The following is a 25,778-nucleotide window of genomic DNA, read 5'->3' on the forward strand; positions in this document are numbered from 1 at the left end:
GGGCGCATACTTTGAATAAAATATTTGTTATCATTCTCTTGAAATAAATGTGTTTTTTTCTTGAAAAAATACCGGTTTCATATGTATACACCTGGTACATCCGAAGGCACAATACGGCACTAAGAGTGCTTTATTACCATCTCTGTCACTCTTACGGCATTAAACTTAATATCGCTCCTCTAAATGCTCCTAGAGAAATGGAGTCAATTGTCGAGAATGTCAAGAATATACTAAAACACTTGCGGAAAAAATGCAGTAAGCGGTGGTCCGCTTAAATTTTACCGCGATTTCGCTGGGAGCGGGTGTAATTTTTCAGATTAGCACCTGGTGAAATCCTGCGGTTGTCCTTATGACAAATTTTTAATATGAACATATATATATCAAATCAAGTGGCGTAAAACCGATGATGCTTATGCAAATCCATAGTTTTTGACCAATCGTCACCAAATTTAACACACAGATTTTTTGTGACCCCAAACATGTCCTCAGGGTATAGGGGAACATGCGAAGTAGTGGGGCAAGGGGAGGAGAATCGTAGTTTTCATCCAATCAGCATCAAATTTTCCACTCATATTTTCTGGGTTCTGGGGCAAGTGGCTGTGTAAATTATTTGAGCTTCGGTATTAGTTGGAAGCAGTCACCGCCTCGCTGGGGGTCGTCCACGACCCCACATGTCCCTTGGTGATTTTTTTCAGAAGAATTCTTTCAATTTTATTTTCGAAAAATATCGTGTGTCCTAGTGAAAAGGAATGAAAGTATTACAAAGAAATGTTTAGGTTTTTTTTCAAACGCTCGTTTCTAATTTATCTCGAGAAAAGAAAGAAGTGCTGCATCTGTAGTAGAAAAGATAACAAGGCCCAAGAGGCTTGTTATTCGTGCAACCGCCCGGTGTGTCCAAAGCATCGGGTATTCATGTGCGGAAATTGTGTCAGTGGAGAATAACTCTTTCATTATTCATTATTTTTTTATTTGTGATCATTTTGTAACGATAACTCTTTAAAAATTAAAAAACTTACAAGAGAAAATAATAAAATAATCATTAAAAATCGTTCTTTCAACTTTTCATGAAATGGTCCACTTCAGATTCCCAAATAAATGTGTTTCTTATTAGCTGCACGATTACAGTTCTTTATCTTGAAGGGCTATATTTCGATAGTTACAGGTTGAATTTTCAGGTAGAAATATTGAAAATTGACTGAATCATGCATTTTTTTGCGAAAAAAGTAATTTCTCACGTTTTTTAAAGAATTTCTTTTTTCTAACGCGCACCAACATTTTTTCCATCAAATATAACCTTATCGCCGCACTGAAAGGATAGATGGAGTGGATCCAGGAAATTTGTTGAATTGAAATAACGGATATTATCTTTACTGGATGCAATTTTCCGACTGGGATCGCTCAGGACCCCACATGGTGCTTCGTGAAATCATTAGATAGGATTGCGCTTTAAGGCCATGTGATGAGTGTAACAGCTGATCAAGTTAGCCCTAAGATCAATATTTTTTCACCCATATTGAAAAATAAAAGTTTAGATAACACAAAAGTTTTTTTCGGGAAATGTTAATAAATATTAAAGAATCGTTTGTGGCCTTGCAAAGAGTTGGAGGAAGAAAAAAGTTTATTTATGCAAATAATGATTATCGATGGACACATTTAGGTTTTACAGCAGAGGTTTGACTTTTAACTTTCTCTGACTGTAATCATGCAATCTGTTTTACCCACAGACCCCTAGAAGTTCGAAGTTGTCTACTCGCTGCGCTAGCGCTGCTTTGACACAGCTGATACCAGACTGATACGTATGTCAGACCAAATATGTCTATTTGCATTTTAAGTGCAAACATTAGTTTTTGCATTATTGGTGTATAATGTTCGTGAGCGATTTTTGTTGTTTTGTCCCACTTTGATAAATATAATCCTCATGAATAGCACATTGACAACATTGCAAATACCTTACTGGGTTTGATGACAGCACGGTCGGTATTTCTCCAAAATAGAAATTAAAAAATACTTTTTTCACTATTCTAATTATTCAGGACCAGAGACGTAAGTTGGGAAAGAAAACTTCCACTGGTATTTTCTTCGAAAAAAAAAATTTTCTCAAAATTTCCACCGGAACAAAGCAGAGACATGGAATTTCTTACCTCCTCTTTCATTTCCCAAACTTTCAGAGCGATGCCTCATTTCCTTTAGACGTAAGTTCGGAAAGACAAATCGAAGACCAGGTTTGGTCACGTGACCCTCTCGTCACATGGCCTTAAGGGCTAAAAAGTACTTGAGTTGAAGCAGTTAAAGATTAAAGAAAGTAAAGTTGGGGTTAATTTAAATCAAGAAGTGGTAGTTTTGCCTTAAGTTTGTCAAAATTATTGTTGCTAATCAATACTTTCGTTTCAGATCCATAGCTCTACCAGGATTGGTACCGATGTGCATACTCGGAATCAACCCCCTGACCAGAGCAAATTAAATGCGTCAAAATGTCAAAAATTCGTATCAATTAAAGAGTGCCGATCGATGCTATGCCGATCGATGCTATGCCGATCGAAGTATTGTCCACAACCCAGATCTAGCTTTCCTAACAATTAAATATAAGGCTCATAGACACTTCAGTTGGTGACGGTGTCACGTTCTGAGCAAAATGCGAAGGTAGCTTGGAAAAAGTAAGAAAAATAGGTGGTTACAGTCTGTAACGGAATGTGTTTTAGCATATAGTTGAGATGCAGGGATGATTTTCAGGCTATTAAAAAGTGAACATGGTTCGCTTCTCGATGTCAAGCAGAACCATGTCAGGCCTTAAGTGTGCATCAGAAACAATTAGTCGAGAATATTAAGTTCCAGTATATGCGGCACTTCTCATTCTCGACAAATGACTCGATTTCCATAGGAGCATTTAGAGGAGCGATATTAAGGTTAATGCCGTAAGAGTGACAGAGATGGTAATAATGCACTCTTAGAGCCGCATTGTGCCTTCGGATGTAGGTCCTTCCCGCATGAGTTGGACAACTAGATAGTATGTGAGCTAAATGCTTGGTGTGTGCATAGTACGCCCTGCAGCTATTATCGGGAATGTCTTGGCTAAAAATGTGGCGACGGTATGTTAAGGTAGAAACGACACCGTCTTGGCATGCCAAAATGAAACTCTCCGTACCAAACTTCAATCCGGGCGATTTAAGGAAAGAAAACGTTAGTTCACACGACATTGACTGATCCTCCACATTTCTGTGGAAGATACCGTGCATCCTCTTATCGAGGAGCTGTTCACGAAAGTTTTTTTCTTGTGCTTTCTTAATCCGGGCTTTCAGGAGTGACTGCTCGAGAGAGATAAGATTTGATGCATTTTGCTCACCCCTAATACTGAAGTCCGATTTTTTCAGCAGCCTCCTCCACTGCTTTGTGCAGATACGTTTGTATCTGCTTCGGAGAGTATCCTTTATAGATGTCACAACCTGAATGCGGCTCTGTGGCACGCCTAGGTATGTATAAGTCTCTCCAGCGCATAGGTGTCGTATAGCGCTTGTATCGACTAGCTCAGGGTCTTCAGGGATACCATTAAGTTCTCCTCGCTTCAAAGAAACCTTGGCGCATTTGTCTAACCCAAATTCCATTCCAATTTCCTTACTATATCGTTCGACAATCCCTAGGGCTAGATGTAGTTGCTTTTTGTTTTCAGCATAGATCTTAAAATCGTCTATGTAAAATACATAAGTGACCTTGTACTTTCGATCTGCAGGTCTGCCGCACAAGTACCCGTCGGAATGGCGAAGTGCTAGAGATAGTGGCAATAATGTGAGACAAAAGAGGAGTGGACTCATGGTGTCGCAATGAAAGACACCTCTCTGAAAGGTGACCTTGTTAGTTGTCGCACGATTTTTCCCAGGTGAGATAGTAAATCTGGTTTTACAAAGCGGCATCAATCTCTCGATCCACCTCACGATTTGCGGATGAACCTTTAAGCTTTCCAAGAACAGATGATAAGTCTATGGGAGGTCGAATCGAAAGCTTTCCGGTAATCAATCCAGGCCATCGATAGGTCGCGCTTGTAAAATGCTACATCTTTGCAGACACTTCTATCGATGAGCAGGTTTTCCCGACCTCCCGCTACGCCTTTCTTTTAGCCTCGTTGTTCATACATTTCATGCCACACAGGTTCAATTGCCCGAATAATGGTCTGGTGGTCGACAGTAACTGGAGGGTCCTGGAAGAGTCAAGATGGGCTAGAGAGAAACTGTTGATTTTCTCTGGCCTACTTCTCTCTCCGCTATAGACTTCTCTCAGCGTCAGAGGGTAGCCGTATTCTCTCAAAAATATGCTGCCTGATGGACAGTAGCTTTGACTTTTTAAGTGTGTGACCACGGGTCCGGAGTTCGCGCCCGAACTTTCGAACCTGGACAACCATAGTGCGCATCGTTTAAAAAAAAACTAAAAGGACTCCGGGATTAGACCTAGCGGGGATCGTCTGCCGTAAATGAGCCCTTAATTTTTTAGAAACCCCGAAATGGATTAAATCAACAGTTTTAAAGTTACAACTGGGCAGTGCTATTTTTACGTGCAGTCAGCACGACGCCCGTTTTTTATAAAAAATTGCATAGCACAAAATTTGGGACCTAGTGTTCTTTTCAGCCCTTAATGAGCCCTTAATTATGGTATGATTCCATGATTAATTGAAGCACTCATTTCGGAGTTATAGATGTGGCGGTGCCAGTTCCGCAGGCAAAACCATAGCGCGCATCATTAAAAAAAACTAAAAGGACTGCGGGTGTCGACCTAGCCCTAAATAAACCCTTAGTCATAGGATAGTTTTCAATTTTATTGAAAACTATCCGGGCGCTACAACATCAAAATTCAGGTTTCTCTCAAGCCCAAAAATCTTGCTAAACTGGATGACATGCTTCGTGGAATTTTATCCGAAGAATCCGACCTCTAGACTATCAATTGTAATGCGTATAATGTCACACACTCAATAAGTCAGAGCTGCTGAAGTCTATGAAGTCCAACATCCACTGAAAGAAAAGTCAGAGAACATAAATAGCTTTAAGGAGCTGTGCACTGCCCTCATAATACGTGATGAGGTCATCCCGGGTTAAAAAAAGTACCAACAGGCAAAAAGAACTATTCTGCTCCAGCACCAGATGCTATCAGGACCGTCTGGTGGAAGAAGTTTCCTTCAACCAACCAGAATCTGTTCCGAATTTTCACCTCATATCTAAAGTCGAAAGAACCTCTTCCGAAGTGATTGGTGAAAAAGCACAGTGTGCTCCTACCAAAGAAGAGCAGCTTAGCTAACTCTAAGAATTACAGGGCAATCATTTTTCTACACACACTGTAGTTCTTAACAGCTATGCTGAATAAGAGGATTGTTCGAACAATCGGAACTGTGTGACGATTACCAAATGAAGAGCGGGAGGTGGTCAGTGAAATTACAGAATGTGCGGATAGTGAATTAAACGTGGAGAAAATTGCCACGACGGCCAGCTGTGCGTGACCCGGTGTCGAGTAGCGCGTCAGCGAGAGGGAAGAATCGAAGCGTAATTGAGGTAATGCGTAACAAAAATAAGATAAAGGACAAGAAGGTTTTCATCGATAAAGATTTGACGATGAAGGAAAAGGATGTGCAGAGAATGCTAAATTCCAGGGCTAGGAAAGAGTGGAGTGAAGGGAGAACGGTGAGGGGAGAACGGTGAAGGTAAAGTATCAGAAAATAAAAATAAATGAGAAAATGTGGGTATGGGACGAAGAGAAAAAGATGTTGAAGAAAATGCAGGGGAATTTGTTTCGTGGAAAGTAGGGGGGTAGGGGATTAAATCGGTGTGGAGGAGTGTTAAAGGTGCTGTACTGGGACGTAGCAGGGGTAAAGAAAAAAGATGAGGATTTCTTAAGGTATATTCAGGAATTCGATGTGATTGGACTGGTAGAGACGTGGGCAGAAAGAAAGGAATGAGATAGAGTAGAGCCCAAGTTGCCAAGGGGGTGTAAGTGGAGGCTACATGAGATGGTCAGAGTAAAAAGGAAAGGAAGGGCTAATGGGGGAATTCTAACAGTGGTTAGGGATGAATTAAAGGAAGAAGTTCATGGAGAATGGGAATGGGAGGGCGTGCAGATGAGGACAGTTAAGATAGGAGGGGTAACGTATAAGTTTGTGACTGTGTGCAATAAGGATGGGATGGAAAGGGTTAAAGAAAGGGTGGAAGACTTACTAGGAGAGGGATATAAGGATATGGTGGTACTGGGGGGGGGGCGAAAATTGGGAGGGAAGGGGGCCTTTACAGGGAAGGGATCAGATTCGAAAGAAAACTGAAGGACAAGATATTAAATAATGACGGGGAGATTCTAAGAGATTGGATGGAGGACAGAGGCTGGGCGGTGGCGAATGGTATGCTAACAGGGGACGAACAGGGCCATTAAGTTTGTGGATAAAGTGGGAGGATGGAGGTAGGCAGCAAAGGGAAGAAGAGTCGTTATGGAAGAAGGTGCCATGGACAAGAGAGGCGATAGAGAAGTATCAGGAGCAATTGGGCAACGTAAACTTTGAGGGGGTGTTGGTTGACGAAGTATGGAAGGATCTAAAAGAGAAAGTGAAAGGCTAAACGGGGTATAGAACGAAGCGTGGCTTTTTGGCACACAAGATTTAAGGGAGAGGCTGAAGGGGATAGTGAACAAAGTATGGAGAGGGGAGGAGTTCCCAAAATGTTGGAAGGAGGGGTTCATCGCACCACTGTATAAAAAACGGGATAGGAAGAGGCAGATAAATTATAAAGAAATTACGCTCATGAATACGGCGTACAAAATATACGCGATGGTGTTGGCAGATAGGCTGCGGAAGAATGTTGAGGGAAAAGGAATATTGCCGGAGATACAGGTGGGCTTTAGGGAGGGAAGGACTACTATTGACAATGTTTACATCTAGCACCATGTAATGGGTAGAGAACTAACCAAAAAGGGTGCCAAAGTGTACGCGTTTTTTGTAGACTTAAAAGGCACGGTTCTTTCGTTAAGTAGGGGGAGGTTTTGGGAGGCAATGGAAGAGAGGGGAGTGGAGAGATGCCTGATCGAGAAGGTAAGGGTGGTATGTGAGGAGACGAAAGATAGGGTGAGAGGAGGCCTGGGAATCTCTGAGGGTTTCTGGATGGGTAGGGAGTTGCGGCAAGGGTGCCCGCTAGCCCAACGCTTTTTGCAATTTTAATCGCGGATATGGAAAGTAAGCTAGCGGTCGAAGTGGTAGAAGGAGTTAGGGCAGGAGGAGTTAGGATATGGAAGGGAAAAGCAGTACCGGAGGTGAAAGAATTTGTGTACCTGGGTTGCCTGTTTCAGAGGAATGGGGGAGTGGATGGCCATATAAAAGAGAGGGTGAGAAGGAAAAATGGGGTGATCAGGCAGATGGGAAGAGGTTGTCCGCAGATGATTTTGTAAGGAGAATTAAATTGTTTTATTCGCTAGTGATGCGTGTCTTAATTTATAGAGTGGAGGTGTGGGGGTGGGGCGAAAGTGAGGAGGTTAATAGGATACAGGAGAATTATATAAAGTGGACACTGTTGTTGGCAAGAAATACGCCTAACTATATTATCAGTAGGGAGACAGGTAGAAAGAATGTAGGGATTACAACGGGGAGTCGAGCGTATAAATATAAGGAGAAATTTTTTGAAGAGAAGAGAAGTAAGCTGGTTAGGTTAGAATGGCATGGAGAAAGAAAAGGCAGAAGGAGAGGAGAGAATAAGAGAGTAAAGGTTTAACGGGAACTATATGTGGATTATGCCAAAGGAGAGAGCGCAATCTGTGTGTGCGAAAGGAGAGCAAGGAAATCAGGAACTTATAGCGAGAATGAGATGCGGTTGCATGGAGTATTTTAATAGGTTCTGACTTTCGAGAGAGAAGAGAATGTGTGAATTGTGCAGGAAGGCGGATGAAAAAGTTGAGCACTGGTTGGAGGAGTGTGAAGAAGTGGAAAGGAGAGGGATAAGCATGACGGTATTGTTGCATGAAAGCGGCGATGAAAGAGCAGTAGCATGGGTGAAGGGGGTGTTGGGTAAGATGGAGAAGAAGAGAAGGAAAGAGGAAGAGGAATGGAGAAAGAAAGATTCTAAATAGGAAAGGAAGTAGATGTAAGAAAACTGTAAATACTGTAAATAGTAAATATTGTAAATAGTAGATAAGTATTAAGTGTTAGCCACGGAGACAAAGGCTGGCAATGCGAGGCACAGCGAGAAAATAGCGACATTCGTGCGATGCGAGGCGAAGCGAGGAAGGCTATACCATAAAAGCGAGCGGACTATATATAAGGTGTGGAAGGATGTTAATTTTTAAGAGGTAGTTGTAAGAAAATTCTATAAAAAATGGAAGTGTAAGCAAGTCAATTTTTCAAGACCAGCAATGCGGCAAATTAGGAAATTGAAAGCATAAGATCACTCATGTATTTTACATTGATGATCTTAGGATATATGTTAAACATGAAAATGGACTTGGGTTAGAAAAATACACCAAGATTTATTTGAAGCGATGAAATTCAAATGGTATACCGGAAGAGCCTGATCTCGTCGACAGAAGCGCTATATGACATCTCGGCGCTGCAAATACTCTACATACCAGGGATCGTTTGGTATCGTTTGGTACCCGTTCTAAAAATTCTTTTAATGCCAAAAGGAACTTTTTCGCCAAACTTTGCAAATTTTTTAAAGGATTAGCGCGAAATTTTCGATATATTCAGTACACCGCTTTGACGAATACACACTTTCAAATTAAAACTAGTATTATACAAATACAAATTCACTAAATAAATTTCAACGCTCAATAGATAACAGAACATGAATACTTGCAATTAATATCAATTGAATTTTTCTGCACTGTAATGTAGTACATTTGAACTCTTCCGGGATGATCCAAAGAGGATTACACAATATTACGACAACCAAACTTCGCGCTCTTGTCATCAGTGTTTGCAAACTGAGCGCAATTAAATTTTTGTGGTGTGTAATGAAGCACATTTGAAATACTTCGGAATAGACTAAAGAGAATAAAAAAATATTAATTAAGATTTGAGATACGTAACGTGTCACCAGTACCACCCACCCACAACCTTTTGCCCTCACCTTATCAGTACTACCCACCACTCTATTCGGGCTCTTGTTATCAGTACTTGCAATTGAGCGCAGTTGAGTTTTTGGGTGGCCCGATGCAGCGCATTCAAGTATTTTAGAATGAGCAAACGAGCATTTAAATTATAATTAGAACCCGAGAGCATTACAAAAATATTAATTAGGAGCCGAAATCTAATACAGACTAATCCTTCATAAAGTACCACGTAAAAATAATAATTTGTTTTGTCTTGCGAGGCTTCATCGTACTTACAAAGACTCGTATGGAACGACGGTTTCTTCTGTTCGAATTTTCCTCTTTATAATTCTCAATTGGACATCACCAGGTGGAAAATCAAGTATTGGTTTCAGCGTATCTCTGTCCAACACGGTTTGATGTTGAGCTAAGAACTCTTCGTAGTCCAGAGGCTCCAAGACATCACAGAGTGACATCTGTAAGAAGAAATAAATGCTAGCACAAAGATTCACAGAAGTGTTCATGTTAACACTAGTCAGTTTAGTTTAGTTTTTAGATATCGGTGCATTTCCTTGTTTCAAATGTCCTGGAAAAATAGCTTTCAAGTGCCAGGCATACCGCATCGCAGTGAATGACGGAAAGCTGTCTATTCCAGGTTAAGGTACGGAGCAGTCTCTTTGAGGTCATTAACATATCTATACTTACAGGAGATAAATCCTAGAGAATTATTATTATTATGCATGTTACATTTTTCAATAAGAAGTGTTAAAAGCCTTTTAGGCATACTACATTATAACTTTATTACGAATTTGTGTGAAATTAAAATGGGGTTAGATTCGCGTAATATATATGTATACGAGGTGTGTTCAAAAAATAAGGAGACTTTATGGTTTTCTCAAAAAATATTCATTTATTCCTCAATATTTATGTTGCCCCCTTCAAAGTAATCCCCCTCAGATATAATACACTTGTGCCAACGCTTTTTCCAATCATCGAAGCACTTCTGATAATCATTTCGTGGTGTAGCCTTGAGTTCTTTCAGCGATACAGTTTTATCTCCTCAACCGTTGAAAATCGATGTCCTTTCATGGGTCTCTTCAGTTTTGGGAAAAGAAAAAAGTCACTGGGGGCCAAATCCGGTGAATATGAAGGTTGAGACATGACTGTGGTGCTGTTTTTGGTCGGATCTTTTTATCAAAATTAAGCAGTTTTGGAACAAATTTCGCTGACACACGTCTCATGCCCAAAACGTCCGAAAAGATAGCATGGCATGAGCCAACCGATATGCCAACATCTTCAGCAACTTCTCTGATGGTAATTCTACGATTTTTAACAGCAATTCTTCCACTGCTTAAACGTTTTCATCTGTTGTTGACGTGATGGGACGTACAGGGCGAGGTTCGTCTTCGACATCCTCTCGGCCTTCTTGGAACAGCTTGTCCCACTTATACACATTTTTCTTCCTCAGAGTAGACTTACCGTATGCAACTGTCAACATTTCAAGAGTTTTGGAGCACTGGATTCCATTTTTCACACAAAATTTAATGCAAACTCTTTGCTCCATTTTTTTCGAAAGAAGAAAATCGCCGAGCACACCAAACCCTTTTAACCCTTTACGCCTCTGCCAGAAAAACAACAAGAGCTATATAGTAAAAACTGTGAATATATGATCGTGACGAGTGTACCAACAAACAAAAAATTTAAAACTTGAATGTACGTAGCCCACGAAAATTGAAGTCACCTTACTTTTTGAACACACCTCGTATATGTTCTAAGCCCGGGAAATTCAAACTTTTTGAATGTATATTTGTTCAATAGGGTTGTTTCCAAAGTCAGATATCATTTTTCCAATAAATGGATCTTATAGTATATAAAATTTTAATTATAAAAACGCCCATAAAATATTTTTTACGCATTGTTTACTATTTTTAATTTAATGTTAAAATATTAATTTTCTATCACGATGTCGATTGGAGGGTCCCTTTGACATCAAAGGGGTCGGATTTTTCACCAATCACAGCCAAAAACATTCAAAACTAAAACTTTTATATAAAGAATTCACATAAAAAGTACTTAAATGTAGTATTGTTTACTGAACAGTTCGTCAATATGTACGATTTTGAAATGTGTTAATAATTGCACTTACTGTTTTCCTTTAACATACTACTGACTCTTAAGCCAAATATTGCAACAGGGTAACTTTTTTTGTCACATAATCCTTAACAAATGAAGGTATCAAATGAAAATAGTACAAAATGACAGCAGACCGTGGCCTAATCTCTTCATTATGACTTTCGCATCGTCATATTGATAGATAATTATAAGAACCTCTGAGTCACGTGACATCCACGTGACACCAATTTGAATAAGTGTTTTACCGCCTTCAATTTTTTATACATTTTTTCTGCTGAACGACATAAAAGAAAAAAAATATTACGCATGTTCGATTCAAATTAAAATTATGTATTAAAAATTATTTTATATAAAATTGCGAAACAACCCTATTCAATTACTGTATATGGTCATTAGGTCTTGAATGTCTGATCTAAAATTAATAGAGTTGTTATCTCTCTGCATATGTATCATTTCAAATAGTAAACATTTATTAAGATTAGGCTCCAATTCTAAAATTTTAACGTTATTTAAATCGATGTCAAAGTTATGTGCAAAGTCATAAGCATGTTTTAGTATGGCTGTGTTTGTTTCGTTATTTTCTATACTTCTTATTTAAGTTCTTTATTAATTTTACCCTTTGTACTTCTGAACAAGATTTTTCTTAAGTTATTGCTGATGGCGAAAACTAATTGAAGATTACTTTTTTTTGAAAATTCTGAAAAAACATTCATCGAAGTTTTGAATGTAGGATAATACAACCATTCTTCTGAAATACTATCTTTAGATTGCGCAGATATAATTTTTTACAAATTAATTATGTGTTTGTATCTTTCAGTGATTTTAGATTTCAGCAAATCAGATACAAACAAATGGATTTTAACAAATCATACATGATGATAATTCCCTAGGACTTATCTCCTGTAAGTATAGATATGCTAAAATGTTTACATTCTTCATAAACCATTATCACATAAGTCTGTTTATAATTGTATACGAGACAACATTTTTTTAAATGCTAAACTTTGAGGTTATGGTACTTAAATTTTTTAATCTTAACTACTACACAATCTACAAAGAAAAGGGAAAAATATGTTCTTTCTCATTACCTTTCATTAAATATAAGGTAAGCACAATGTTTAATTGTGCCACTTTTATATTTTTAGTCAGCAAACAAATTTTTCACTATATATTTGTATCTTATAGAACTCGCCGTGAAGAACACTCAGATCCAAGTCGAAAAATGGCAGCAATATTTAAATAAAGGCCATAAAAACGGGAAAAGGCCTTCAATACATTAATCGTTTTAAGTATCGTAAAAAATCAAAACATCTTTAAAATAATGTTCTCGTTTTTTGACCATTTGTGTTAATCTGTTGCTTTTTCATTGGTCTTAGCACACGCAGGTGCAGTCTGATTATCGCAATACAAAGTTATTGAATACAGATCTTTTTTAGTATGAATTACATTGAATTGTATATAGACATCCATTCTTGACGGGTCTCATGCATTGCCACATATTCTGCTTGACAAGTGGATAGTGCAATGCTGCTTTGTTTGTGAGTTCTTCGTGCAATGATTTCTCCATATAGTCTAAATAAGTAACCACACAAGTTGTCAATAGATTCTTACAATCAGTAAGATTTGCATCTGAGTAAGCAGTTATGTTCTCTGTTTTAGCTTTGTGCGTTAACTTGTATTGTCTTGTACCTGATGAGTACTGAAATACTCGTTTAACAATTAGCCACTTATACTCAATAGGATTAACTTGATGCCTACTCAATACATTGATGGAATATGCAATATCGAGACTTGTTTCACTTGCTAAGTACAGTGAGGATCCTATCACTTCACGATACTGTGTATTAGATGTGAGTGAAATTGTATACACTTTTTCTTTTCGATTTTTTCTCTTATGATCAGAAGCTAGATTGGTTTGCATGGCTGTTACTACAGGTTTAGTCTGTTCCAATCCACATTTATTAAAAATTTTGTTTATAAACTTTTCTTGAATCATTTTAACTGTCTTCGCATTTAGATCTCTCTCGATTTCAATTCCTAAGAATTCTTTAGGATCGCCCAATTCTTTAATAGTGAATTCTTTACTCAAAGAATTTGGTAGTGAATTCAACTCTCCAACGTCTTCATCAGCCACAAGTAAATCATCTGCATACAACAACACCAAAACGGTTCCTTCTCTAGCCTTCATAACCCTACACGGATCTTGCGGGGGACAAATGTGCCCCACGTGAAATTCAATTAATTCTCTTGGGCAAATATCTCAATTAATTTCTTCCAATAATTTCATCGGAGCATTTGTTGCATTATGGCTTTGAAAAAGCAATTTGATCGTTGTTGTAATCCTTTTGAGTTCGAATCTCATTTTAAAAAAATTGGTTTGCGTCCAGCGACTGACATTATAAAGATGACGTTAAAATTAAGACATAATTATTTATTATGCAGTTCGTGTCGAAAAGAAGCTTCAGAGTTAGTTAAGAAACAAACAAATAATAGTGATAATACTAATTCTGATAAAAATGATATTAATGTAAGTGACCATGACGATAGCTTAAGTGACAATGACAATCATAATCAGACTGATAGCGATGGAAACACAACTGCCACGGATATTCCTTTATCACTCCGTAAGTTTTTTTAGTTATTTATTCAAAGGATTTTTCCCTTCATATTTACTTGTGGTTACTAAAGCGCATTTCTAGCAACTTCATATCTCGTTATTTCCTTTAAGGTTCCATTTCGTTTAATAGCGAACCCAAAGATTTACAATCAAGCTCTGCATCACAAGTCAGCGCTGCTACTCAATTACCAATAATAAATCATGCATTACAATTGTTAAATCAATCACCGATTCCATCATAAAAATTAAATGATAATCACTTTTTGCTCAAAAAGATAAATCAGATTTCCGATAGTTTGAAAAAGTTTCTACTCTCGGTAAATTCAACAATGGAAAAACTGAAAAATCCTCCAAAATACAAATTTTAACTTTATTACTGGTAAATTGGAGTGAAGGACGTTTTTTTTTTTTGAAACTATGAATACGTCAAGGAATATGTCAAGGGTTGCTAAGAACTTGATGAAAGAAAAAGGGATACTATTAAAACCTGAATCGAAATTAGGTATATATAACGTAAAATCAATGTTCTAAAAACCACTAAAGATTTAATTTCTAACATTTTTTATTATGGGTCGGACAATTTCAAATCAATTGAAATTAAAAATGATTAATTTTTATAACGATGATGAGTAGTGCTCCGATGCCAGACATGAAAGATTTTGTTTCAATACGAGGTGACGATGGCAATCGAATACACGTCCAAAAAAGACTCGTCCTTTCTAACCTCAAATAACAATACCAATGTTTTCGTGAAATAAACCCTGCAGAAACTGTTGGATTTTCGAAATTTGCCTCTTTTCGACCGAAAAATTGTGTGTTAGCAGGAACAAGTGGAACACATACCATTTGTGTTTGCACAATTCATCAGAACGTGAAGTTGATGATGATTGGTAATTATAAAATTAATTTTTATTTATAAATACGTAAATTTTCTGCCAATTGAATGACTCTCATTTCAGGTGGAAATTTTCTTTCTTTAACGGAAAATACAGAAAGCCACATAAAACACTACAGCGATTGCTTAAGCCTAATTATATGTGAGTCTCCGTCGTTTCAGTGTTACTTAGGTGGGTGTGAAAAATGTCGAGGAGTAGATAAATTAAGTAACACTTTACTGACGAGTTTCGATGACAATGAAATTAAAAATATCACGTATAAGTATTGGATATCGAAATCAAGAAGTAGTTTGGAAAATTTTATTAAGCCAACAGATTAATTTGTTGAAGATTTTTGTAAAGAGTTGAAAACTTTTCTATCTCACTCATTCATCGCTAAAGAATAAGCTACATTTTTAAAAGCATTAAAAGAATTATTAAAACCAAATGAATTTATTATCATTTGCGATTTTACTGAAAATTATGCTTTCGTAATACAAAATGCAGCATCTGGTTTTCACTGGAACAATAATCAAGCGACGATTTTTTCGGTCGTTATTTATTTTAATGTAAATAGCGAACTTGAACCCAGAAGTCTAGTGATTATTTCAGATTATAATATTCATGAGGCCGTCGCTGTTCATGTTTTCATCGGAATAATAACTGATTTTGTGAAAAGTTTTTCTGAAAGTGTTCAAAAGATTTATTATTTCTCGGATGGGGCTCCTCAACAATTTAAAAACTACAAAAACTTCTTGAATTTATATTATCATGCAAGTGATTTTAGCGTACCTGCCGAATGGCATTTTTTTTGCGACTGCCCATGGCAAAGGTCCATGTAACGATATTGGTAGCACTATGAAACGACAAGCAGCGAGAGCAAGCCTCCAACTAGCGGTTGATGACCAAATAACAACACCTCACGAACACTTCGATTGGGCTTCTGCACCGGAAAATCTTCCAAATATCACGGTCAGGTTTTCCTCAGAAGAGAATTACAATAAAGCTGCGAATGATTTGAATGACAGACTTTTTAACACAAAACCAATTACGGGAACTCAGCAATTACACAGTGTAATTCCAGACACAGATGGTTGTTTATATGTAAAAAAATTTTCGAATTCGAATGAACATAGAATATATAAAATATTTAAACGCCAAATAAAATAAATGATTTGTTTTATTACTATTAAAAACATTAAATTTGAATCCTAGCAAACCTATAATCCTAGTTATTAATTTAAGTTTAGAATATATACCGAGATATACCGAGATATACCGAGAAATCATTTACTTGCATTTATTTTATTATATAAACAAAATTTCTAAAAAAATAAAATTTGAAAACAAAAAAAAAATTTAATTAGAAAAAAAAAATGAAAAAATTCGGCCCACTCTGAGATTGGCGGGAATAACTGCAGAATTAATTGAAGTTTTTTTTAAGAAAATAAAAAATATATAAAAAAAGGAGAACTTCAAAAAATGTACGGTTTTTCTAAAAAACAAGAAAATTTTATAGTTTACAATCTAAAAATTTTTTTCTATTTTTTTTAAAAGTACATTTATTTACAAAGATTTACAAAAAACGTTTTGATCGGCCAATTTTTGACAAAGTTATGACAATTTGAAAAAAGAACCATTTTTTTTTAAAATTCATTACTTTTTTTGAGATGGGCAAAAAGATTTGAAAATTTTCTGAGAAATGTTTTTAGTCAGGAAAAATATAATTATAAAGTTTCAGCCAAATCGAAAGAGGTCGCGTTCAAAAGTGCCACAGCCACGTCTGAGGACCTTGAGATAGGTAGTTACAGTCTGTAACGGAATCAATACGACGATCCGGCAAACGTCTCGTGCACCCGGAGCGACCTAAGGACGACAGGCTTCTGAATTTTTCCCGCAATTATTTTAGCATATTGTTAACAAGCAGGGATCCTTTTCAGGCTATTAACCAGTGAAAGTTTGGCACCTCCAAGAGCGCCGATGGTAAGGACGATTAGATTAACAGAATATTCAGGACCTCGAGTGTGCAACAGAAACAATTGTCGTGAATATAAAGTTCCAGTACATGTGGCACTTCTCATTCTCGACAATTGACTCGATTTCCCTAGGAGCATTTAGAGGATCGATATTAAGGTTAATGCCGTAAGAGTGACAGAGGTGGTAATAAAGCACTCCTAGTGCCGCATTGTGCCTTTGGATATAGGTCGTTCCCGCATGAGTTGGACAACTAGATAGTATGTGAGCTAAATTCTCGGGGTATGCATGTCACGCCCTGCAGCTATCATCGGGAATGGCTTGGGTCAGTAAGTGAGTACCCGAGATAGATATGATTTGATGAATTTTGCTCACCCCTAACATTAAAGTTAGGTCCGAGCGTTTCAGCAGCCTCCTCAGCTGCTTTGTACAGAAACGCACCTTTGCCCACTTTTTCGTGCTTCCTGACCATTTTAAGAAGAGGGTCTCTTTCATTTGCGACTCTGTGTGCTGTACCCAGAATAATCCTGTTGTGAAGACATTCAAGATTCAATATTCCGCGACCACCTTGACGACGTGAGATGTAGAGTAGCGGAACAGAAGACTTAAGATGCATGCCTTTGTTAATGTGCATAACCTTACGTTTCACGATATCAAGGGATCTGAACTTGTTCTTCGTTCATGTAACCACTCCAAATCAATAAAGTAGTACCGAGACGGCAAGCATGTTCGTTGCAAATACTTTGTTCCTCGCCGACAGTTCGGAAGACCCAGGCACGCCCAGGTAAAGCATGGTTAGCCCTTCTAATACTTCGTCCTAAAAGCCCCATATCCTCATAGCCAATAAGTTTTTGCTTTCGCGCGTCGTAATGTAAACGAGAAGTTAGTGTGATTTCATCTAACATTAATGAGCAATGTCGATCTATAGCACGCATTTTGGATACCTTAAGTTATAGACCTGTTAATTCCAGTTTCAAATAGAATTTTTGATAAAACGTTTTTTAACAATCGCGGTGTTGTTAAGATGAAATATGTTGTCATAAACTCATTTAAATCGGTTTCCAAAACTGAAAACATTTCCTTTTTATACAAGTAGTGTAACGCCTTGAATTCGCTACCTTTCTTTTTTTTTAAATTTATTCTTAAGTTTTTAGAATTTTGAGTTAATGCTTCTAACTGTTTTATGAATTAGAACCATTTTTGTCGTTATCAGCAATATTAGCCACTAATGGCTCTTGATTAGAAAGTTTAGGCAAATTAAAATTTTCACCATTTCTATTTGAATCTTTTAAAACGCTACTTGTATTTTTAAGATTATTATCACTTGATTATAGAATACCAATTTAACCTATGCTTAGTATGATTGAAAAAGTCTTTTCGACAAAGTGATAATCACAAACATAAAAATTGAACATACAAATAGCAATCCACTGTTTTCTGATATCAATGCTCCCCGGAAATCTATGAAATCGTCTATTCAAATACGAAAGGGGATGATCTGGTGTATATTGTTTGTTGTTACATCCTGCAAATTTGCACGAATATCTTAGCTTTGGTTTAGGCAATTTTGACGCCGACATGTCTAACTTACGTCAGCGACTCGTCAAATGAATATGCTAATTAAGCATAGTTACAAAAGAATATCAGAGTCAGTACTATGATATTATCACAGAGAATCGAGTGTAGTTTCAATAAATTTATACATATACATCTAAGTACATACTACTTTTCTTTAACGCTAGAAGGGCCGGAGGGTCCAATTTGGACCTTTTTGACATTCAAGACGCTGCTGCCCCCTTAAAAGTTTATTTGAGGCGCCAACGTTTTATGACTTATCCTATGATCGGATACTTAGTATCTATGCGAAATTGCTTAAAACTGTGAAAATGTGGCTAGGGTCCAATTTTGACATTCCGCCCTTCTAGGTATGCGATTTTTCCGGCTCTTCTAGTGTTAAAAGGTTGGTTTTGATTTGCTCTGATTGCACCAATCGCAAAGACCTGCTGGTATTCCATATTTCAAGTAGTTAGGGTTTGGAGAAGTTCACCAATGTTCTAGACGACGACCTTGTGGATTCTAAGGTTATTCTTTGATTACTTCGTAATTTATTTCTCAGGTTGATGGTTAATGTGAATTTTGAGGCATATCCATTTTAGCCGTAAGGTCCCAAGGTGATTAGCGCCTGGGGAAACCTTATTAGGCGGAAAATGTTCCTTGTGGTACTCACAACAAAGATTGACTCATCCTAACCCCTACTTTTTCGATATTTTTGATCCCCGACTCTCCGAAGTCTTGAATTTTTGCAATGTTTTCACTACTTTTCTCGCATACGTGTACTTGCATAAATACAGAAGGATTAACTCAGGCTCGGAATTCTTTATGAAGGTGGTGCTATAGCAGAAAACTATGGTCATAATCGTGTATAGCAACCCCAAAAATATAAAAAATGACCATTCAATACATTACTATAAAAGATTTGGTGGAAAAGATAAAAGATAAGTTACAACCAATCTAATCGCACTGCGTGAGAAAAGTAGTGTAAAAATAGCAAAAATTCAAGACTTTGGAGAGTCGGGGCTCAAAAATATCGAAAAGACAGGGATTAGGATGGGTCAACCTTTGTTGCGGGGACCACAAGGAACATTTTCCGCCTAATAAGATTTCTCCAGGCGCTTATCACTTGGGGACTTTCCCTTGTGAGTACTGTAACTTTTATCTGAAGCTCTTCATTAAAATGTACTTATTTACCAAGTTAACGTAAACAATTAAATACATGAATTTTATTCCATGATATCTTTGGCAATTTTAAGTAAAATCTTGTAACAAAAATCAAGTTAATAGTATGAAAAGTCACTAAAATATTGGTATCCTAAAATTATGGAAAAAACAATAATTCTACAAACTAGGAGTAATAATAAATGGAGTCTCGGTCTCACATTCTAACTGAGGTGGAAAGTTACAATTAAGCTGAAAAATTATCATATATTTTTATTAATTAAATGTCTATATTAACATCTTTGTAACATTCATATTTTAATTATTACAGGGATTTCAATTTTTAAGTAAATAGCAGGTAAAATTTAATACAGCTTTTCAGCACCCCTTTTGAAAGTGCATAATATGCAATAAACGACCCAAGAGTTTTTCCACTGCCAAAGTCGTCGGGTTGAAGACAAAACATTCAAGCCAAGGAAGAGGCCCACAAATTTAGCTGCTTTCTGTTAAGATGCTCGATTGGAGCAGCTTTAATTCCTTCTTGTGAAGAAATGTTTTGATGAACTGTATCTATAATAATAGGGCACTTTATAAAAACAAAATTTCTGGTCTAAACTCAAACTAACACGGCTGTAAATAGAGTTAAAAAGTGCAATTTTAAGTTAAAACAAAAAATAGATACTTAATTAAGAGAAATTAAGCTGCGTAGTTCGAAGAAAAATGAGTATGATCAGAGAAAGTTAACCAACCCTTAGTTAGTAAAAGTTAGTAAAAAGAAGCCAATTTTTTATTCAACATTTCATTGAAAAATTTAAAGAATCGGCAGATGAGGTTAGCCAATGAAAGAAGGAGAAGATGGGAATTTTTCATTTTCTTGTTTTCGAACAAAAAATAAAAGTTGAATGTGTTATCATTTCTACTTAATGAACATTACTTTCAGTAGTTGTTTCTATCGTCCGAAAGTGCAAAAATAAAAATATAACAGTAGTAACTTACCTTTTATTATATAGGTTGGACTAGCTGAAGTTTACATGTACAGATAACCTGAATGATATCCGATTTTTCAAATTTCGACGCTTTAAAGTTGCATTCGGTTCGGCCATTCGATCAACTTCGTGCATCTTCGGATCAAATTTATTATAGGTTTCATGGTTGCGCTCCAATTTCAAATGGATAAGTGTCAAAAATATATAGCCTATGGACTACAAAGGAAACGTAATTTTTTTCTGTGCCAATAAATTTATGGAACGGCTGCAGAGTGACAAATACTCTGAAATTGAGAAGGTTCTGCGCTTCCAGTGGACGAAAAAAGAATAGTACAAAAGGCTCATTTGTGGCCTAAAAAGGTATCTCATAAATAGACAGGATATGTTTTGATCAAAGTGAATAAAATATTATGTGCGAAGACTTAAAAAGTGATATTAATTACAATTACTTGCACAGATTCGGGCAAACAAGCGAATCATAACATAACCTCGAAATAATGACACAACGGCCCAGCGTGTTGATTATTATAATGATTATTGATTACCAAAGAAATTATTTGTGGTTTGTAGGTTTATTAGTAAGAGGGTCGGCAGTAATTAATTATTACTAATTGTAATAGCTAACACATTATTTCAAAATTGATTTCCATGGTTTCTTTTCCTACATCGATCCTAGACGAAATAACCATCAGGAAATGAACATTGAGACACGTCGAATGTAGGCATTTATCCGGAAGGCATCTCGCAGGGAGATTACTTGTCATCATTTTAATTAACAACGTTTGTAGTAACTTTGTTATTTTAGAAAAAGTTTTCTTCGGATCTCATCTCGAAATTGGGCTTGATCAACCTTTAAAATGAATTTCGAGTCTCGTTGATGTTAAGTTTATTCAACAGGATATCTGGATATTGATCATGACATTTTCTCATGAGAAAAAGATTTTTCCTCACCTCGGAAGTGGCCTGGAATTTAATGGTTAAACATTAAAAAATGACGGCAATGTAAAAGATACCTTTTTTTAAAGATTTTTCAGAATCTCAGCTTTTAAAGGTATTAACATGATAGTTATCTATTTAGTCAGGCCTAACGATTAAATTCATACATTATTAATATCTTATCAGAAAATAAAAATCTTTGAATTTAATTCACAGCTACTCAAAATGCTATTTGATTGTATTCATTTCAAGTCTCGTTCAAGTTCAAATTATGCTATTAGAAATGAAGACACCAATTTCGTTAATTTTATTTCAGTTGTCATATTTTCAATTGGATGTTGTCCTATATTTATTATAGGTATTACTTGTGAAGGGAAAGAATGCTGTGGCAATTTTCGACAATAACGCTTTTTTCGTTCGATGCAGTGGAACGCAATCATATTCATAATAAAATGGCATCTGAAAATTTTAAATAATTTTCTTCTATGGGAGAAAAAGTTCAATTTTGAGGATAAAACTGTGTAATGAATTGTGCAGTAACGTTTTGGATTTCTGACAAAATTTGATCCCTCAATATTGTCACATATTTTTCACCATTAAGAGCACCCTCAGTAACAAATGATCCAATTAGTGTGGTCACCATCAGTCTCTATTTTAAAAGAAGTTAGAACGTTCAATATATTGTATATTGTGTTATTTAAAACGGTGTCAACTTTGAAATAACAAGCTTTGATAATCATGTATCATGATTTTGATAGTCATGTCACCTCAAAATATTTTCCTGACACACCATTATCATCAACATGACTTAGAATTAATTTTAGGGACTGATAAAATTCCAATTTGGAAATCAGATTCAGAGATTGCAATTTCAAAAACAGAAAATTTCTTAAAAATTTGGAATAAACTAGCCAGCTGGAGATATCGCTTGAAGATTTATTTCTGATGCGCTCTTATTATCAACGGGTCGCAAGATTGATTTTAGTCTTAGTTATTAAAATTATTAATAATTAATGGTTGTTTGCATTACTAGTGCCGACACTGTAAGGAATAAACATGCAAAACACGAAGCATTTATTCGGTAATCAATAATGAATATAATGATAAACACGCTTGGTAGGCCTGTTATTATTTCGAGGGTATGTTATGATTCGCTTGTTAGCCCGAATCGCTATAAGTAAATATAATTAATATCATTTTTAGGTTTTCGTACGTATTATTGTAACGACGTGGCATGCCACCCGTTATGGATCCTCCCCTGACTTTATTAATAAATAATTAGAAAGATCGCGATATATTTCATGGCGAGCACGAACTCAGAAAAATAACTAAATAAGGAATGAGCCTGTCATTAACCTGTCATTAGCCTGTCATTAAAGCTAGCGAACTTTTATCTTATGTAATGTGTTTGCATGGTAAAATGCGGATTAAAGAAAAATTCATTCTTTAAAATCTATTTATTCAAAGTAATTAAATTCACTATACAAGTTGAGTGGTTGAATACAAAAATATTATCAAACACGAACCGAGGTATTAGACTCAGTTAAATCGTATTGGTTTCGAGGGTTTCGATACATAAGTATATGGCGTAGGTGGAGAATTAATTGGTGCTGCTAAAAAATTAACTCAAGTGTGGTTAAGTTCTAAAGAGTCAAAACAGAATCCTATGCCATTACATGACCTCGTTTTGTTTAATTTGACGCCATATACATATCCTATCTTTTACCAGGTTTAAAACAAGTTACTTTCGATACATTGACTGTCCAACATACTTTTTTGGGTAGATACTCTCCGGACCTATTCAAAGTTTTAAAATGGGTCGCTCAATCTCGGTTTATCATTTCACGACCGCCGAAATTCACGACGATTAATGTCGTTTTTGGGAAATGGAAGAACCTCCCTCTGCTTCCTCCTTGGATGAGGATGAACTTCGCTGTGAGGATAATTTCGTTGCTAACCATGCACAATTGCCCTCGGGCCAATACATGATATGGTTACCCTTTCGGGATGGTCCTCTCATTGAGATCGGTAATTTATTGGGGAGAGCGAAACTTATTCTAGAGAAAAATCTTACTTGTTTAAAAACTAAACCAGTAATTCAAACGGAATATTTCGCCTTTTTGTCTAAATATAAGGAATTAAACCATATGAAATTAGTTAACCATTTCAAGGAAACGGACTCTTCTCAAAGCTGTATACCTGCCTCATCATCCTATTATTCGAAAAAGCAGTTCTACTACTCATGTACGAGTAGTCTTTAATGCCTGAAGTCTCACTTCAGATGGATCTTCTCTTAACTCGAATTTACATATAGGTCCAAAATTATTAACTGATTTAGTTTCATTCATTTTGCGCTGACGTATGCCCTAATTTGTTTTTGCAGCCGACGTGGAAAAAATGTTGTGGCAAATTAAAGTTGATCCACGCCATTTTGATTACCAGAGCATATTGTGGCATTCACCAGTCGGCAAACTAGAAGCCTGGAAATTAACAACCGTCGCTTACGGAACATCATGTGCCCCGTACTTGGCTGATCGCGTTATAAAACAATTGACTAGCGATGAAGGTTCTAATTTTCCTAAAGCTCAAGCGATCTTAGAAAATAACCTATATGTGGATGACGTTCTTTTTGACGCAGACACAATTGAAGAAGCTATTTAGTTGCGAGAACAGGGTTCACACTTGGTGAGACATGAAGGTTTTCATTTAAGAAAATGGGCCTCGAATTATGAACTCTTGTTTTAAGATTGTCCGCAGGCAAACCACGAAAGAGCCTTTGATTTTTTTGCCGCCGAGGATATCCAGTTAAAAGTTCTAGCTTACGCTGTTATAGTTGTAGCTAAACACAACTATATAGTTGTAGCTAAACGGATAATACAGGAATCATAGATTCGCAAACTGGATTGGGACCATTCCCTTCCTGATGATCTAACAAAACATTGGCATGGTTTTTATAGTAAACTCAGTGAGCTGGAAAAAATTCGAATTCCAAGATGGACAGGACACCTAAAAACTAGCTTAGGGTATGAACTGCATGGGTTTTCTGATGCTTCGACGAGAGCCTATTCCGCCGCAGTATACCTCCGAATTCTTCAAGAGAATAACGAGATACAAGTAATTCTATTATTTGCTAAGACAAAAATAGCACCAATTCTACCGGTCACTATACCTAGGTTGGAGCTATGTGGTGCTCAATTACTACCTAAGACTACACTACATTGTAGAAGTCATGGGGTTTCCAAATCTCCCACAATATTTTCACACAGATTCGACTGTAGTTCTAGGTTGGTTGAGTAAACATCCCACAACTTGGAAAAGTTTCGTCTCTAACCGAGTGGCTCAAGTTCAAAAGTTGCTCGCAAAAGCTAAGGGGAGACACGTTCCGACTGGAGATAATCCAGCTGATTGCACTTAAAGAGGGCTTCTACATGACCAAATACTAAATCACCCCCACGGTGGCGAGGACTCAACTTCAAACTCATTTCCCGCATCATTGTATTGGATACTCTATATACAAAACTTCGCATTTGCTACCGAAATTCGCTCTTTAAACAAACGGGAACCTATTCCGTCCAAATCGCCTTGAAGGCATAAAATCCATTCTTGGATAAATCAGGAGTCCTTTGTGTGAGAGGTCGCTTACAATAAGCTCCTATCAGCTATGATGAAAGGCATCCTAAAATCTTACATCTACATCGAATATTGGAGTTTATTGATCGACACGCTCATTTAAGATCAATGCACGGAGGCAATCAGTTGACCCTTACTCATTCAGGTGTGGATTATGCTGGTCCCTTTCAAATTTGCTTCGGTCCGGGTAGAGGTGATAAAAGTTACAAAGGGTATGTTGCTCTTTTTGTTTGTTGTGTTACAAGAGAAATTCACCTGGAATTAGTTTCATATTAAACGTCACAACGTTTTCTAGCTGCTTATCAGTATTTCGTATCTCGTCGCGGTATTCCTGATCATATGCAGAGCGATAATGGCACGACCTTCCAGGGTGCTGATCTAGAGCTAAGGCCGAATCTAACACAATTACGGCGAGATTTCGATTTACTCAATATTTCTCTTAGCATTTTATTCTCCCTGCGGTTCCTAATTTTGGAGGTATATGCTTACAGTCTAACCTTTTAAAAGTTTACGACTACACTCATTCGAACTGAGGCGTGTCTTAACTCTCGTCCTATTGATCCACATTCCGACGACCCCGATGATTTTTCCTATCTCACACTAGGTCATTTTTAATAGGAGCTCCTCTTACGAGTCCTCCGGAACCCTCTGTCGAGTTAGTTCCAGAAAATAGATTAACTCACTAGCAAATTGTAAAACACATAACTGAAATGTTTTGGCGAAGGTGGAACGTAGAGTATTTACACAGAGTATTCTCTAGAGTAGAGAGAAGGTGGAACGTATTAAATAAAATTATTAAAACCTATGTGGCCAAAGTTGGCTTGATTCAAACAGTTCGAATCAAGATGGCCACTACAGAGTACGACCGATCTATAT

At 36.8% G+C, this 25,778-nt stretch overlaps 1 protein-coding gene across 1 annotated transcript in view; it reads right to left on the minus strand.

The window, feature by feature from the left end:
- Positions 1-25,778, minus strand: part of LOC117172505 (dedicator of cytokinesis protein 7) — a 204,912-nt gene that overhangs the window by 88,560 nt on the left and 90,574 nt on the right. The window contains exon 3 of the mRNA XM_033360513.1: positions 9,334-9,512. Coding sequence (XP_033216404.1) covers positions 9,334-9,512 — 179 coding nt within the window. The remainder of the gene's footprint in view (positions 1-9,333; positions 9,513-25,778) is intronic.

Source organism: Belonocnema kinseyi, chromosome 5 (genome assembly GCF_010883055.1).
Source record: "Belonocnema kinseyi isolate 2016_QV_RU_SX_M_011 chromosome 5, B_treatae_v1, whole genome shotgun sequence".
In the NCBI taxonomy this organism is placed as follows: domain Eukaryota; kingdom Metazoa; phylum Arthropoda; class Insecta; order Hymenoptera; family Cynipidae; genus Belonocnema; species Belonocnema kinseyi.